A 15648-nucleotide genomic window follows, 5' to 3' on the forward strand; every position below is an offset into this window, starting at 1 on the left:
ACAAAGCCACCCTGATAAAAGCTACCAAACCTTTTGAGCGCTTCAGCCTCTATTTTAAAGGCCCGCTCCCGTCCACTAATAGAAATGTCTATTTCCTAAACGTAATAGATGACTATTCCTGTTTCCCCTTCGCAATCCCATGTTCTGATGTATCAGCAGCCACTGTTATAAAATGCCTCCAAACCATCTTCAGCATATTTAGGTACCTGAACTACATACACACAGACAGGGGTGCTGCATTCATGAGCGCAGAAGTACAGCAGTACCTGCACGAGAGAGGGGTTGCTACCAGCCACACCACAAGTTACAATCCTGAGGGAATGGACAAGTCAAAAGGGAAAATGCCTCTATTTGGAAAATGGTCCTCTTGACTTTAAAAGCAAAAGACCTGCCTGTTACTAGATGGCAGGAAGCATTGCCAGAAGCCCTACACTCCATACGTTCTTTGTTGTGTACTGCCACTAACATGACCCCACATGACCGTATCTTTTCTTTCACAAGGAAAGCCACGACGGGCAGAGTGCTGCCTAAATGGATGATGACACCGGGACCTGTTCTCCTCCGGAAGCACTGCAACCCCACAAAGCTGACCCGCTGGTGGATCAAGTGGAGTTGAGGCACACGAACCCTCAGTACGCCTTCGTCACATTCCCAGATGGAAGAGAAGACTCGGTAGCCACCAGGGATCTTGCGCCAGCCGGATGTGTGAACAACGTGGAAGAAACACAGATGTCTACGGATCAACAAGGAGCGCAGCAGCAGTCACTAGAACAGTCGTCCATCGAGTCAGCCCAGAAGACTATACCACCCACCCCAAAAATAAGGACCCCGGGTATGCCCGCCCCACAAAATATCACCACCCTAGACTTGATGGCAGGACCTAATCCCATACAAGAGGATTCCCCAGCTCACACGGCCACATGACCAACCAGTACTTCCCACTCCCACACTTCCACCGAAAGGCAGACCGCACTCCCCACCCCTATACCACTACCGAGGAGGTCCAGAAGGCAACGGAAGCCACGAAAATTTTGGACTTATGAACTTACAAACAAGGGAAGGACGGGGAGGGGAGAATAACAATTTTTTTAAGGGGGTGTGAATGTGGTGATATGTAATTACACCACTAAGTCACCAGGGGTCATCCCAGCAGTCCAGTGCTACAGTCTAGCCTTCCAGGTTTGTCTTGCAGATATTATAGTTCAAAGACAAGCAAATTACTCAATAGCTTCAGGTGTATTCTGAATTTCCCTCCTCATTGACTTTACAACACTTAAACTGAGATTTTATCTCTTTGTTCTTGATTCTACAACCATCAGGGGAAATTACCTCTTAGTAACTGATATGTTTCAGTAAGACCACCTATCCTTCTAAACTGCAGAAGTATGAGACACAATTTTCTCCAACTTTTCAAACCCTTCATCCCAGGAATTACCAAACAGTGGCAGTTCAGATACTATACAACCACCCCCCCCCCCCCCACCCTCTCCATAGACTCCATCTACACCCCCCTCCTTGGAAAAGCAGGTATGGAGGCGTGCAATCAAGGAGATCAGAACACCACATCGCGCAGAATACGCAAACAGAGATCGCTAAAGCAACTCCCAGGACAACGAACCAGTGGGGGTAGAAGCTGGGGGAGCCAGCATCAGGCCAACAGCCCTAAAATGGCATTGGTCAAGCTGTCCAGCTAACTCAGCAGAAACAAGCTGGGGAAGAAGGGCATTCATATGCATGGATGTTCCCGCCCGCTATTGTTATTCAGTCTCCTGCACTTTCTGACAGTATATCAGTGGAAAAAAAAAGGCAGGAACTTGAACAGTATAAAAGCAACCTTTCCAGCCCTAATAAAGGAGTGAGCTTAACCTGCCACATTGTGTGTGTTTCTTTGTAGCGGTTGGCTACACAGGCAACATATTAAATGACTCATCCTCCCCCAACACAATCCCCTCTCTGGTCAAGAAGTATATTTATGAATGTGAGATCACGCCCCGCCAGATTTAAGGACAGTTTCTTTCCCGACATCATCAGACTCCTGAATAAGCCTCACACTGGCATAATAATGTCTTTGCTCTGTCCTAATTGATCTCTGTAACTCTGCACTCCAAACTGTTTTACTGCTGTACTATGTGTGGGATACCTGGACTGTTTGTAAAACAAGCTTGCTCACTGCACCTTGATTCATGTGACATTGTGACTATAAACATTACAATTCAACTTCCTTTTGGTCTTTTTTTTTTTAAACGTGATGGTGATTTCTTCCTCCTACCTTTCAGGCTGTGAGTTTGTCTCCCAATACTTTATAAATAGGGGGAAAAAATCCCTACCTCTCATACTTGCTTCAAATGCTGTAACCCTAGCTTTATTTTTTTTGTTAATAGAACCGTTATTTGCTTCTCACCCAAAATGCTAATAATTGTTGATGATTAAGGTTAGTGAATCTTTTAAACTCCTATCACCACCCACCAGGCACAGTTTTTGCTGCTCACTCTATAATCTTCATATCCCACTGCTCTTCTGCATCTATTAGATACACACTCTTTACTGCCCTTCTTTCATCTGCACATACTGATTAAAATTATCTATAAATATAAGAGATTAAAATATCTATGGCCATGGCAGACATCTTTGTAAGCCGCTGATTCAAGAAGGCAGCCAAAGTTCCCATCGCCCTGAACACAACCTCTTCTCACTGCTCCCGTCAAGCAGAAGATATAGAAGCCTGATGTCCATCACCTCCCAGTTTTATTTTAAAAACTTTATTAAAATAAAACCACTTAGCAAACATATTACAATATTTCAAACAATCCAAATACCTATGGTATTTTATAGTAAGGAAATACAGAAAAAAGAAAAGCCTCCTGTTCATTTTCCCCCCCCCAACCCACGACAAACTAAAGAAAGAAAAAGAGGGACGAGAAAACAACAACAGGAGTACTTCACTTTCTCATACTTTTAAACATATAAATATTTATAGAGACCTATAGAAGGGTATGTTCGAGATTCATTTAAATTTTAATACCAACAATTTGTAAATATGGGCTCAATATTTCAAAAAGTATATTTATCTCTTAAATTGTAATTTTTTCAAGTGGAATCCAACTCTGAACTTCTGCATGCCATCTGTCCATTCCCAAAACAATATCCAATTTACAAGTTAGAGCAATAAATTTTCTAGCTATTGCCAAGGCAATTTGAACAAATTTTACCTGATACATATTCAGTTTTAATTTAGATTTAATCCCTCTAATATCTCCCAACAAAAATAACATTGGATCCTGTGGGAATTTTACTCCAGTTATTTGTTATAATAAATTACCCATTTCAAGCCAAAAAAGTTTCATTGTGGAACACTGCCAAGTTGAATGCAAAAAGGTTCCAACTTCTCATCCACATCTAAAACATAAATCTGAATTAGTTCATATATAATTTTTTTGTGGTGAATAAAATATCTCACATCACCTTCCTGTTTAAGGGCAATATTTTCTCCCAACAGCTTGTAAACTTCCCCATACTACTCTAATCATAAACTATACCAACCCAATAAAAAGACTTGTCTGCACCTTAAACATCACTTTTTTTTCCTTGCATTAATTGTACCTGTGAATATTTATTATCTATCTTTTATATTTAATATCTCTTTGCAAGGCAATGTAACACATACTATTATAACTGTATTGTTACGTAATTACCTGCATAGCTGCAGCAAGTAAGATATTTGGTGCATAACTACATTGTGGTTGCATGTATGACAACAAACTCATTATATAATGCAACTTCAGCCAAATTTAATCGCTTACTGTGCCTTGCTGATAGAAATAAATTGAAAATACTTGTGTTTGTCCTCTGGAAACTTTCCTGTTATTAGCATGTAATATATATTGTAAATCCAAAATGCTAACTAAAAGCTATCACTATGTAGACAACCACCAAAACTGCAGCTACTGGAATCTTGAGGAACTCAGTGGGTCAGGTTGCCCGGGTCGAGACGCTTTTATCCAGACGCAATGTATGAAAGAGCATGCATTAAGGCGCCGATCTGATCAAATGCTGCTATTCATTTAGAATTATTTTCTCGTGCTCTTGCCAGGTCTTTCCCGAGCGAGCCTTGCCTGCCCATTAGGCGCACAGTGCATTTCACGCTCAGGGCTCGCGCCGCTGCTGCATCATGCTGCCCCGGGAGACGCAGGGCTTCCGAGAAAGCAGCAGGGTCACGTGCCAAGGTGAGACGGCCTGCAGCAGGCGAACGTATACATCGCTCATTCAAAACATCTAACACTACAAAAAATAAAGAAAAATAAAGAGCGGAAATAACAAATCATAAAATCTTAAACTAGGCCTTTATTTTCAAAATAACACTGGTGACAACAATATCCATTTTCCAATCCATATATTAGTGGTTAATTCTTGAACTATTTCGCGTTTGCGGAATGCAGCTGTCCTGGGAGGTAAAAAGCACATAGGGCTGTCTGGATCACGTGATCAGAAATTCCTGAAAGGTGTTGCCGCCCTCCTTCAGCGCGGATTGGTCAGTCTCCAGTCGAATGGGCGGTGCTCGTGTCGCTGTGGCTCGGCGATTGGGCCGCCGTCGGTCCCAGTCGATATAAAGTGACATGAGACTCTGAGGGTCTCAGCTGCCTTCACGGCGCTTGCGCGGTTGGAGTTAGGAGGCAAGACTTGCGCTTGCGCGTTGCGGTCGAGCCGGCTGGGAGTTGGGGGAGGGGGTGGGCAAGCTTCGCCGGTGTGGACTATCCCGTGGAGCGTGCGGTGACTGCAGCGACAGCATGGCACAGATCCTGCCCATCCGCTTCCAGGAGCACCTGCAGGTGGGGCAACTCATCCCACCCATTCCGCGGCTGTGGAGTTGGGGTCCGGTTGGCTGGACAAGGGGCGGTTGGTAAACAACCGGGGCCTAGTTGAGGTGGGACACTGGTTGTGTCAACTCAGTGGCGGTTGTAGTCGGTCCAGGCTGTAGTTGTGTCAACACGGATGATGGGATGGAGCCTGGTTTGGGGTGTTTGTTGTGTCAATACGGTTGGGTGTGGGTTGGATATTCATAATCCCCCCACCACCACCTCGTCTTTGGGGATGGGTTATTGATGATGCCTTCACCCAATGGCTGCTGGATTGAGGGGGATATCGAGTTTGGAGGTAGTATATGGACTAATTCCGTTCTTTCTAATTCGCTGTGTAAGAGTGGCAGACGAAGAGGGGTTGTGGGATCCATTTCCCCCTTCAGGGTGCGCGTTATTCTTGCAGATGTTTTTGTAAGGTATATGTGCTTTTAGTATGCGCAATTCTTCACACATGATCAAATAGGGAGAAGCTGGAGAGATTCTGGGGAGCGGATTGTGTCGGGTTGTGACTCTGGAAAGATGGACATCTGCGCTTTCTCTTGAAAGAAACTGTGGCATTCTTGGCTCTCTTTAAACTAGCTTTAATTAAATGACTTCAAGTGTATTTTCATATCCACCAGTCACTGTATTAAACCAGATCTGCTTCACTGCAGTGAGGATTGAATTGACTCTGTGGTATAATAAACTTGGCAAATGTGCTGTTTATTGATGGGGTTTTAAAGTAAATTCAATAGGTCTTTCTCTGCATCCCTGCTCTATATAAACATTCATCAGATTAAAGTGAAACTTGCAGTAGGAAAATCAGGAACATTCTTAAGCTTGGCTAAAATTATTTTTTACCTTGCTTAAAAGCAACCGTTTCCACTTCAGGGTATTGCCATTCCAACAAAATGTTGATGTTTCAGCCTATTTGTGTTTTTTTTTTTAATCATGGTACCCTTTTGCTCTCTGTCAGACTTGCAAATTTGTGAAGCTGAATGTGTATGCTAGTGATGGTGCCAGGGCTATACAAGATTCTCTCTGCAAACAGATGAGTCTCAAATCTCAAGCATTCCTTGCATGCTAATCTCTGGACTCTCTAATCTAGGAGTTACAAAATTATTTTGTAGTGCTGTAGTTGATTTCCTGCATTCTGGCCTAGGGTTTGAAATGTTCACTGCATTTTGTCAGATATTGCTAGACTTAAACTTTCTGTTAATTGTCACACCTTGTATATTGTCATTTTGGTATATAAGATGACATGACATTTAACTGATCAGCATCTGTCATTTTGTGAATTGTAATTGCAGAGTTACAATTTAAATTGAAAATTCATTGGCTTTATCTTTAATGTTTCAAATTGATCATAAGCTCAGTTATCAGATGGTCTCAAGGACACTTCTGCAGCTAACTGGGCAATAAGAGCAAGATTCAGTACATTGTCCACCTTGTAATATAAGTTTTGGATTTAATCTGGCGCAAAGTACAAAGGGTGTTTGATGGTTGTAGACTGGATGGGTCAAAGGGCCTATTTCTGTGATGCATCTGATTCTGTAATCTGCATGCAGATCTCGCTGGTATTGAGAAAGAACAGGCCTGTCATTAAATTGTCTTGATGTAGTTGTTGATTACTATAGGTTGATCCTCCTGAATCCAGTGACATTGTGACCTGGCCATTGATGGAGCACCGAAAATGCTGGAAAAGAGAAAATGCACAGAAAATAGCAATTAAAGGTGCAATTAATGCCTTGAACAGTCCCATTTTCTGAGCTAAAAAGATCAAATTTATCACAAATCAAATCCTGGTTGGAATAGTGGTTAGCTTAACACCTTCACATTGCCAGCAATCCGGGCAGGGGATTGAAACCCGAGCTGTCTAAGGAGTTTGTACTAATGGCAGCAGATTCAAACTTGCTGGAAAACAGCACTGGATAATAGAGGTTCAACATGTAATCCTTTTGGTAAATGGTAATTGTATGCTTGGGTAGAACTGATGCATAACATGAGAAAGTGATCTAATTGCAGGAATTAATAAACTTGGATAAGAACAATGCAGTGATTCACCCATTACTGAAAGCTGGTCTGTGGCTCAGTTATTTGTCAAGATTCAAGGTTCTTTTGTCATGTATTAATACATAATGTAATTGTACACAAAATTTGTCATGCACAAGAATTGGCTCCAGAAACTTGCCCATTTCTCTGATCATGTTTGTAACTGATCTATATTCTGATGCCTTCTTTGATAACCCTTATACTGTACCACTCTGCCAATCTTTGTCATCTGCAAACTTGCCTGCCCACCTACTTTTCATCCAAGTCAATTGCATACATCACACAAGTGATCTAATTCTGATCCCTTTGAGATACCTCTGGTCACAGTTCTCCAGACACTAGCCTGTCTTCTATGGACAAGCCAATTCTGAATCCAGACTAATTCTCTGTGGATCCTATGTGCCTTCTGGATCTGCCTACCATGAGAGACCTTGCCAAATGACTTGCTATGAAATTAAACATGAAACTCTATATATATATATATATATATATATATATATATATATATATATATATACACACACTGTGATTGTAGTAAAAATGCAGAAATTCTGAAATCAGCAGGTCTCGCAACGTCCCTGGGAAGGAGGTCTGGTGTTTCAGGCTTGAGCCCTCTTTCCACATGCTATATCATGTGGACAACATCCAATGCCCTACCCTCATTAGTCACTTCCTCAAAAAACTAATAATTTGTAATTTTTCCCTCAAAAACGTGGGGACTATTGCTAATCTGACCATCTTTCATGTGTGTGAATCTTATCTCAATGCATCTTCTGATAGCTTCCCTACTCCTGATATAAACCTCACCAAGTCTATAATTGTATTATCTACATTCCTTTTGATCAGAGAAACAACTTTGGATGCTATCCAGTTCTCCAGGACATTGCCTGTTGCGAGTGAGGATGCATAGATCTTCACAGCCCCAGCCATCTTGGATTTTTTCAATTACGTGGGTAATATCCCATCAGGTCCTGGGCACTTGTCCAAGCTCTTCAAGCACCCTCTTGATCTCAACATGTTAGTGAATATCAGTGCTCTCATGTTCTTGGTGAATACTGATGTAAAAGTATTCATTTATTACTTTACCCACTTTCTCTAGAATTATAAATTCCATCTTTTCTCTGAGTGGTCCTATCTGTAGAGAGCTATTCTCTTCTGAATGTCAGAATGTTTAACTTAGATTGTTGATGCTCATCTTGTTCTCTGATCCATAACGAAATCCAACAGTAAGTTCCATTTAATGTTGTTTATTGACATAAATACTATTTTGAACTGTGTTGAATTTCATCTTTGATAGAATACAATTTCTTTAGTTGTAGAAGCATTGTTAATTATTACAATTCTTTGAAATTACTTGATAACTTGAAATGGGTGAATACAACTAACCTGATACTGGGTTTCTTACTGTGATGGTTCATCTCTTTTATGTTGAACTTGTATTTGCTGTATACATGAACAGAACTTGGGTGAATGTCTGCATTGATAGAGGTAGCAATTGCTGATCCTGTCTCCAACAATTCATTAATTGTCTTCATGAAAACTTGTGAAGAGAATATGAAACTCCTGAGGTGCTTCTGTAAGAGAATACACAGTGGCTTCAGGAGGCTGAGTAGACTAAATGGAGTAAGGCCATTGTAGAGGGAATATAATGAGGAAAGATGTGAACTTATTTTCCCCTCAAGTTTCAAAGTGAAGAATATAACCATTTATGGAGCGGAAACAGGCTATGTTGGCCTTTCGAGTCCGCACCAGTTCACTGATTTTGTGTGCCCTCTTCAGGCATTGATCCCGGTAGATGTGTTTTTAAAAATTTGCTGTTTTGAGGATCTTGGATGTCCTTGAAGACGAAGCACTTTTTACAGTAATAGCAATCAATTCAGTTGTCAAGCAAGCATTATACAAACTATTGCATGAGTAAAGATGCCTTGGTGAAATTGTAAAATTAGACTCCACCTGGAATATTGTATTCCAGTATGGTCTCCCTGCTTTAAGAGAGACTTGCTACAGAACATGTCCAATAAAGATTCACCAGATTGATTATGTTTGTCAGGAGAGATTGGGCAGGCTGACCCTGTGTACCGACCAGCCGGAGTTTGGAAGAATGAGATGATCTCATTAAAGCGTACAATATTCTTGAAGGGTCAATGTTGATTCTGAAACCAAAAGCACAATATTAAAGGATGGGTTATTCTGCAAAAATGAGCCATTCCTTCTAAGAGGGGGGTCATAAATCTTTGAAACTCTGTTTCACTGGCTTGGTCACTGAATGTCCATAACATTGACAGATTTTGCATAAGAAGGGAATTGAGGAATGAGGTTGGTGCTTGATAAAAGGTGCTGAGGTGAAAGATTAACTGATTGTGTTGAATGTTGGTGCAGGCACATGAGATTGAACAGCCTACTTACAATTCTTTTTTGGCTTAGTTGAATGCTGCTGGGCTTTATGGTACCAACTGCTAATGTAGGAAACTGATCAATTAACGGATAAGGTTGGGGTTGTGTATAATATGAAAATTTCCTTGATGTGAAATTGGTTTCACCTTGTCTGTTAGCCATTCTGATTTGGTATAGTGAGATGGTCCTTCCAAGAAGCCATTACCATCTTTTGTCTAATAGTTTGGGTTTTTTGTAAGTGATTAGGGAGCAAGATGTATCACTCAGTCCATCAAGTCTGTTCAGTCACCTAGTTGTTCTGATTGTATCCTCAGCTACTTGTTTACCTACAGTAACATTTCACCTTATTGTTTACCTACCTGGTTCTACCTTGGATATGTCTAAAGGCTGCTTCCATCATTTTCTGAGCAGGGAGGAGAATGGGATAGTCTTGCATCTTTGCCTAAATTGGGAACATTACAAAGTCAGAACCTGGACCCCTTGACTCTAACCAAGGCTTTGTGGATTTTTTAATGCTTGCTGTTGGGTTAATCCAGTGTGAGCTTGTTTTTCTTTTGAATTGAAAGCAGTACTTGCCAGCCTGAATTGAGGTTTAAATGTGAGGCAGGTTTTTGTCTTAACATTTCTAAATGGCAGTGGATATGAAGCCAGGAAGCAGTCATAAGATGGTTGGAATTGGAAGTGGCTGGCAAACACTGGGGGGGATACTTCCTTTCCTGTGACAGAGGTAGGATATTGTGGCAATGATTGAAAATCATGTTGCCCCACAGTTGTGGTTTGAGGTTAGGCTAAACTCTTTAACTGATAATAATTTTGATATGGTGACTAAATAACACCAAGTTCCACATACTACATCAAAAATATGACCTGAATCTCCACAAATAGTAGACATTAATTGGTAAAGCTAGGTTAGTTTTCTGGTTTTTACTGGATGAATTCTGTAAAACCCCATGTTCTGTGCTGGAAATTGGTGATTTTTCTTGAAATGGAACAAAGATCATTATTTTGCCTTGTTTGATTCTTCAAACTTAGAAGGGAAGAACTGTGTTGTACTTTTAACTAAAGATAACAAGAAACAACTTGTTTTGGTGATTAAGTCAAAAGGAAGGTGACTTCGTGCATGGTACTATGCTTTTAATTTTTCAGTTCTTGCTGATGTTTTCTTGAGGTGCTGAGGTCTCCTGCAGTTAAAATTTTTCAAGAGGTAAAATAGTCAACCAGATTAAATTTGACTTTGCCAGAGGAGGCAGATCAGGTGGTTAAATTTCAAACTTTGTGGTTCCTCCAGTTTATATTAAAAAAAATTTCTAGTAGCTTGAGTAAACCTATCTTTAATACAGTGGCAGTCAGTGGAAGCTGTGCCACAAGATGCAAAATCAGAACTGACTTTGCATCTTGCTAGCTAGATCTTGCTGAAATGATAAGAATTAGTTTTGTGCAGTTTATGTAGCTCTTTTTGCTGGGGTGATTTAAGCTGTTGGAAACTTTATTTCCATTTATTTTAGCTAGAAACTTGATTTAAAGGAAAGAAATAGAAAATTGCACTTGCCTAAAAGTTGGTGACCACTCAAATTAGAAATGGGTCATGGCTGATATTTCAGACTTCCTTCAGTTATTTTAAACTTGTCTGTCATTTTGCTGTCTATTTAAAACAATGCTGTTTAGATTTGGAAGCCAATTAGCTCAAAGCAATTTTTCATGGTGGCAAGAATAAATATGGCATCCTGAGTTGAGGCACAGTATAAAAGCAAAGTAATCCTGATGCATCTAATAATATACAGTAATTTTCCCATAAGGTAAACCAGGACCTGCATATACAGAAGAGCTGGTGAAATTCAGGTCACGCAGCATCTACAGGATATCAAAGACCAGTGAAGTTTTGGGCTTGAGCCATTTTTTTTCAGGACTGGCAAAAATCAGCCAGACGCTTGAATAAAAAATATAGTGGGGGAGAGCACAAGCTAACAGGTAAAGAGTAGATACAGGTTACAGGTGGACAAGAAAAGCTGAAATGAAAGGTTGTGCAGGCAGTGGGCCAAGAAAGTTGACTTTCTGATAGAAGGAAGGAATGGGGAACTAGAGGGAGGGATAAGGAGGGATGAGAGAAAGAGGCTGGGGGAGGGTTACTGGAAATTTAAGGTTGATGTTGATGCTGTCTAGTTGGATTACTCCTCTGTAGTCTATAAATTTCAGGTAGCATCCTTCCTCACCAAATGATCCACCCTAGTGCTGCAGCATTTCACCTGTGAATGAATAAGGGCTTCAGTCTGAAACTTTAGTTATCTTCTTCTCCTATGGACACTGAGACCTGCTGAGTTTCCTTGACATTTTTGTGTTATTATAATCAGTCTGCAGACTTTTGTTTCACTGTGAATCTGTAGGGGTCATTTACACCATTCAATGTTCCTCATATGGCCTCCTTTCATCGTGGAAAATGAATGCCTTCTGAGAGATTGCTTTGTTGAGTACATTGCTCGGTCTGCTGAAACAACAAGGATCTCCCAGATTCCAACCACTTCGATTCCACACCCCATTGCTATGCTGACATATCTGCCCATGACCTTGTACTACCAAATTGAGGCCACCCACAAATTGGAGGGACAGCATCTTGTATTTTATATCTTGGCACTTTCCAACCAGACATCATCAGTATTTGACCAACAATTTCTGGAAATCCCCTCACTTGGTCTCTTTCCCTTATTCCTCCATCACCCTCCAGCTCCTGATCCCCTTCTCTTCTCCATTAATACTGTATTGGACGATTCCAGAACTTAACAATTTCTCCTTAAAATCATGATCGTCCTGTACGCTAGGTCTAAAATTTGTACCTTGACAATGGAATCTCAACCCTGCTGCCATCTTCCTTCCGTAATCTTGAACATACTCTAATTAATCAGTCAAGTCTCAGCGCTCCACATGGGGTCCATCCACCCAGTCTAACTGCTGTCGGCTCTGTGCAATTTTTAAACAGCCTGTTATAGGAGCTAAGGGTTTTATTTTAAAACCTGCAAATAAAATGAAAACTTTTGCATGGTTATTTGTTATTAAAATATTGTGCTTTGTTTTTAATTGCATACACTGGTAAGTGCCAGATTTTAGGGTTGTCTTCTATAAAGGGTATCACTCAAAATCTACATTTTAGGTGGAAATACCAGGTGTCCTATACTCTGGCATATACAGGATATGATATTAATGAACAGTATTTGATGCTTTTTTTATGAAATCCAATACATTTTTGACCAGAGTTGAAATCCTTGGAATTTTCAGCAGTTAATGGAAAGGTTCTTCAACTCCTCCCTGTTCAGTTTTTGGAAAACTGATTTGAAATAGTGTTTGAACTTGGATCCTTTACAGATTTTTATTGTTCTGTATTGAGGCTAAAGAACAAGTTTGTTTTAATGTTGCAGCACTGGGGAGAGTGTTCAAATGCTTCAGATTTGCCAGTCTGAAATTGTACTACTGTGATTTTCCAGGGTTTTGCACCATAATTAGGTCAATAATCATTCCTATCACTCGGCTTTCCAATGATTCTTGGTATTTCAATCTGTGTGGCATTCTAATCTAGTATTCTGTGTGCAAAATACCTAGAGTACAGAGAAAGATTGAAGAGGTTAGGACTTTATTCATAGGAATGTAGATGGTTGAGAGGGCCCCCCTCCCAAGAGAACTGGCAATCCCGCTGCGGGAGAATCCCCCCAACGGCTATATTGTTTTTGGTTGGAGGGTCCTTCCTCTCTGCTGAGGTGCCTGAACCACGATTGGTCTGTCCAGATGGGTAGGTTTTAAGCAGTCAATTTTAGAAGCTTACTTTTTACCTCTGATATCCATAATGGACATTGAACCATACATCTTAGTACCTCGAAGGGACCCTCATATGGATGCTGGAATGGTGCTTGGTGTGCTCCTTTCTGTACGAAAATGTACTTGCAGTCCTCCAAGTTTTGGGGTATATAGGACCTAGCCTGACGATGTTGAGATGTCGATATGGGTACTAAAGAACCGAGCTTCTTGCGGAGCTTGCTTAGGACTGCTATGGGTGTCTCCTCCTGTCATCGTGAGTCTAATACAAATTTTTTTGGAGCCATCAGGGGTGTGCCGTAGACCAGCTTTGTCGATAAGGCACCTATATAATCCTTGTCTGTTTCTGTGCCCAAGAGTACCCCTGGCAATTCATCAACCCAGTTAGGTCTCTGCAGATGTGCCATAAGGTCTGATTTGAAATGCCCGTGGAACCTTTACTAGTCTTGAATTGTGGGTGGTACACACTTGTCTGGTGCAACTTGCTTCCAAGCAGGGTGGCCATTGCTGACCATAGGCTTGATGTGAATTGGGTACCCCTGTCAGACATGATGTGTGCTGCCAAACTGAAACATGTTATCCAGGTGGAAATGAGGGCCCTGGCAGAGGTTTTGGTAGTCATGTGTGCCAGTGGAATAGCTTCTAGCCACTGCATGGCCTGATCCACTATAGTGAGAAGAAAACTGGAACCACATGACACCAGCAGGGGGTCTATAACGTCCACGTGTACATAGTCAAATCTCAGATGCGTCAGCTCAAAAGATTGTAGTGGTACTTTCATGTGTTTGGCAACGAGTGCATCTCTTCACCCAACTGCTGACAAATCTGTTGGCTACCATCTGGACAGTCATTCTGATCGATGGATGTGCCCAGCTGTGTACCATGTTAAATATCTGCTGCCTCCAAGACAGTGGAACGATTGGGCGAGGCAACCTGTAGATAAATGACACAGGAGTTTGAGCTCCCTGGGCCTACTGGAATTTCTTCCAGCTGCAGGTGAGAGTCTGCTGTTCCGTTACGCAGAATTTCTTTGGCTATTGCAATTTCACAAGCACAATATAGTCCAATCCTTGGGCTGAGCCTTAGCTGCTAAGGTCTGCACAGATTGTATGGCCGGGCAAAACAGTACATCTGCTACTATGTTGGCCTTTCCCGAGATCTGTTCATGGCCATTGTGAACTCCGAAATGTATGATAAATGTCTATGTTGATGATCTGACTGTGGATCTGATACCTTAGTAAAGGCAAATATAAGCAGCTTGTGGTCTGTAAAAGCTATGAAATGCCTGCCTTCTAGAAAGTCTGTTAGCTAGGTACAGGGCAAACAATTCTCAATCAAAAATACTGTTCTAGAGTTCTGGTGGTCTTGGGTGCTTGCTAAAAGCCTATGGTTTCCAATGCCCATTGATATAATGTTCAAGCACCCCTCATATTGTCGAACTGGACACATCCAGTCTCAGGGCTGTCAAGACCTCTGTTCTTGGGTGGACTAGCAATGCAGCATTAGCCAGTGCTTCCTTGGTGTTCTCAAATGCTGCCAACGATTCTTCATCTCCAGTGACATCCCTTGCCTCCCCTGACACCACGGCAAAGAGGGGGCGCATGATGCGAGCCACTGATGGTAGATACTGGTGAAAAAGGTTCACCATTCTCAGTAACTCCTGGAGGCCTTTAACTCTGCTGGACTTAGTGAATGCCCAGATCGCCTCGACGTTTGCTGGCAGTGGCTTTGCTCCATGTTCGTCAATTCTATGGCCCAGAAAGTTGATGGTTGCTACCCCAAATTGGCACTTGGCTGGGTTGATGGTCAGCCCAAACTCATTCAAATGAGTGAAAAGCTTGCTGAGGTGGGTCCGATGTTCCTGACGACTGTGGCTAGTGATAAGTATGTCATCTGGTATATGAAGGTAAAGTCAAGATCATGTCCCACTCTGTTCATTAAACGTTAAAAAGTCTGCATGACGTTCTTGAGCCCAAGAGGCATCCTTCTGAATTCAAAAAGGCCAAAAGGTCTAATAATAGCTGTTTTTGGAATGTCATCCTGGTGGATGATACCAAGAGACCAGGTCCACCTTGGAAAAGATGCAGGTTCCCTGAAGGTTGAATGGAAAGTCCGCTAAATGTCGTACTGGTTAGCAATCCTATGCGGTCACCTCATTCAACCTGCAGTAATCACTGCAGAGTCTCCATCTGCCTAAGGCCTTGAGTAGCTTGTGGAGTGGCGATGCCCAGGGGCTATCAGACTGTCAGACAATACCATATCCTCTATCCTTTTAAATTCTTTGGCCAGATGACATTTATCTGGAGGGAGCCTGTGAGCTCAGGCATGCAGCGGTGGCCCTTCGGTTGGTATACAGTGCTGCACCCCATGTTTTGGCATCACTGAGGTGAATTGTGGTGTAATTATTGTGGGAAATTCTTCCAACAACCTGGCAAATTCATTCTCCGAAAGAGAAACAGTCTAAATGCAGAGCTGGCAGTTTGGCCTCACCTTGGATGAAGGTCTGGAAAGTGTTGGTATGAACAAGCCTTCATCCCTCTAGATCAACAAGCAGGCCATGTGCTCTGAG

The 15648-nt window shown here is 41.7% G+C and overlaps 1 protein-coding gene and 2 long non-coding RNA genes across 6 annotated transcripts in view; 2 read left to right on the top strand and 1 right to left on the bottom strand.

Moving 5' to 3' along the window:
• The window catches only part of LOC138759939 (uncharacterized), a 36504-nt gene extending 32915 nt beyond the window's left edge, over positions 1-3589 (bottom strand). The window contains exon 1 of the long non-coding RNA XR_011355251.1: positions 3463-3589. This is a non-coding gene — a long non-coding RNA (uncharacterized lncRNA). The remainder of the gene's footprint in view (positions 1-3462) is intronic.
• A 144-nt stretch (positions 3590-3733) lies between these two features.
• Positions 3734-4326, top strand: LOC138761058 (uncharacterized). The gene is made up of 2 exons (XR_011356091.1): positions 3734-4009; positions 4091-4326. It is a non-coding gene; the product is annotated as an uncharacterized lncRNA (long non-coding RNA).
• A 156-nt stretch (positions 4327-4482) lies between these two features.
• cltcl1 (clathrin, heavy chain-like 1) overlaps positions 4483-15648 on the top strand; it is a 93956-nt gene continuing 82790 nt past the window's right edge. The window contains exon 1 of one of the 4 annotated variants that reach the window (XM_069932619.1): positions 4483-4826. In XM_069932619.1, coding sequence (XP_069788720.1) covers positions 4785-4826 — 42 coding nt within the window. In that variant the 5' untranslated portion in view covers positions 4483-4784. Of the gene's footprint in view, positions 4827-4961; positions 5152-15648 lie in introns of those variants that run through there. The other 3 variants (XM_069932616.1, XM_069932618.1, XM_069932617.1) reach the window with 3 other exon arrangements.

This window comes from Narcine bancroftii, chromosome 4, assembly GCF_036971445.1.
Source record: "Narcine bancroftii isolate sNarBan1 chromosome 4, sNarBan1.hap1, whole genome shotgun sequence".
NCBI lineage: Eukaryota > Metazoa > Chordata > Chondrichthyes > Torpediniformes > Narcinidae > Narcine > Narcine bancroftii.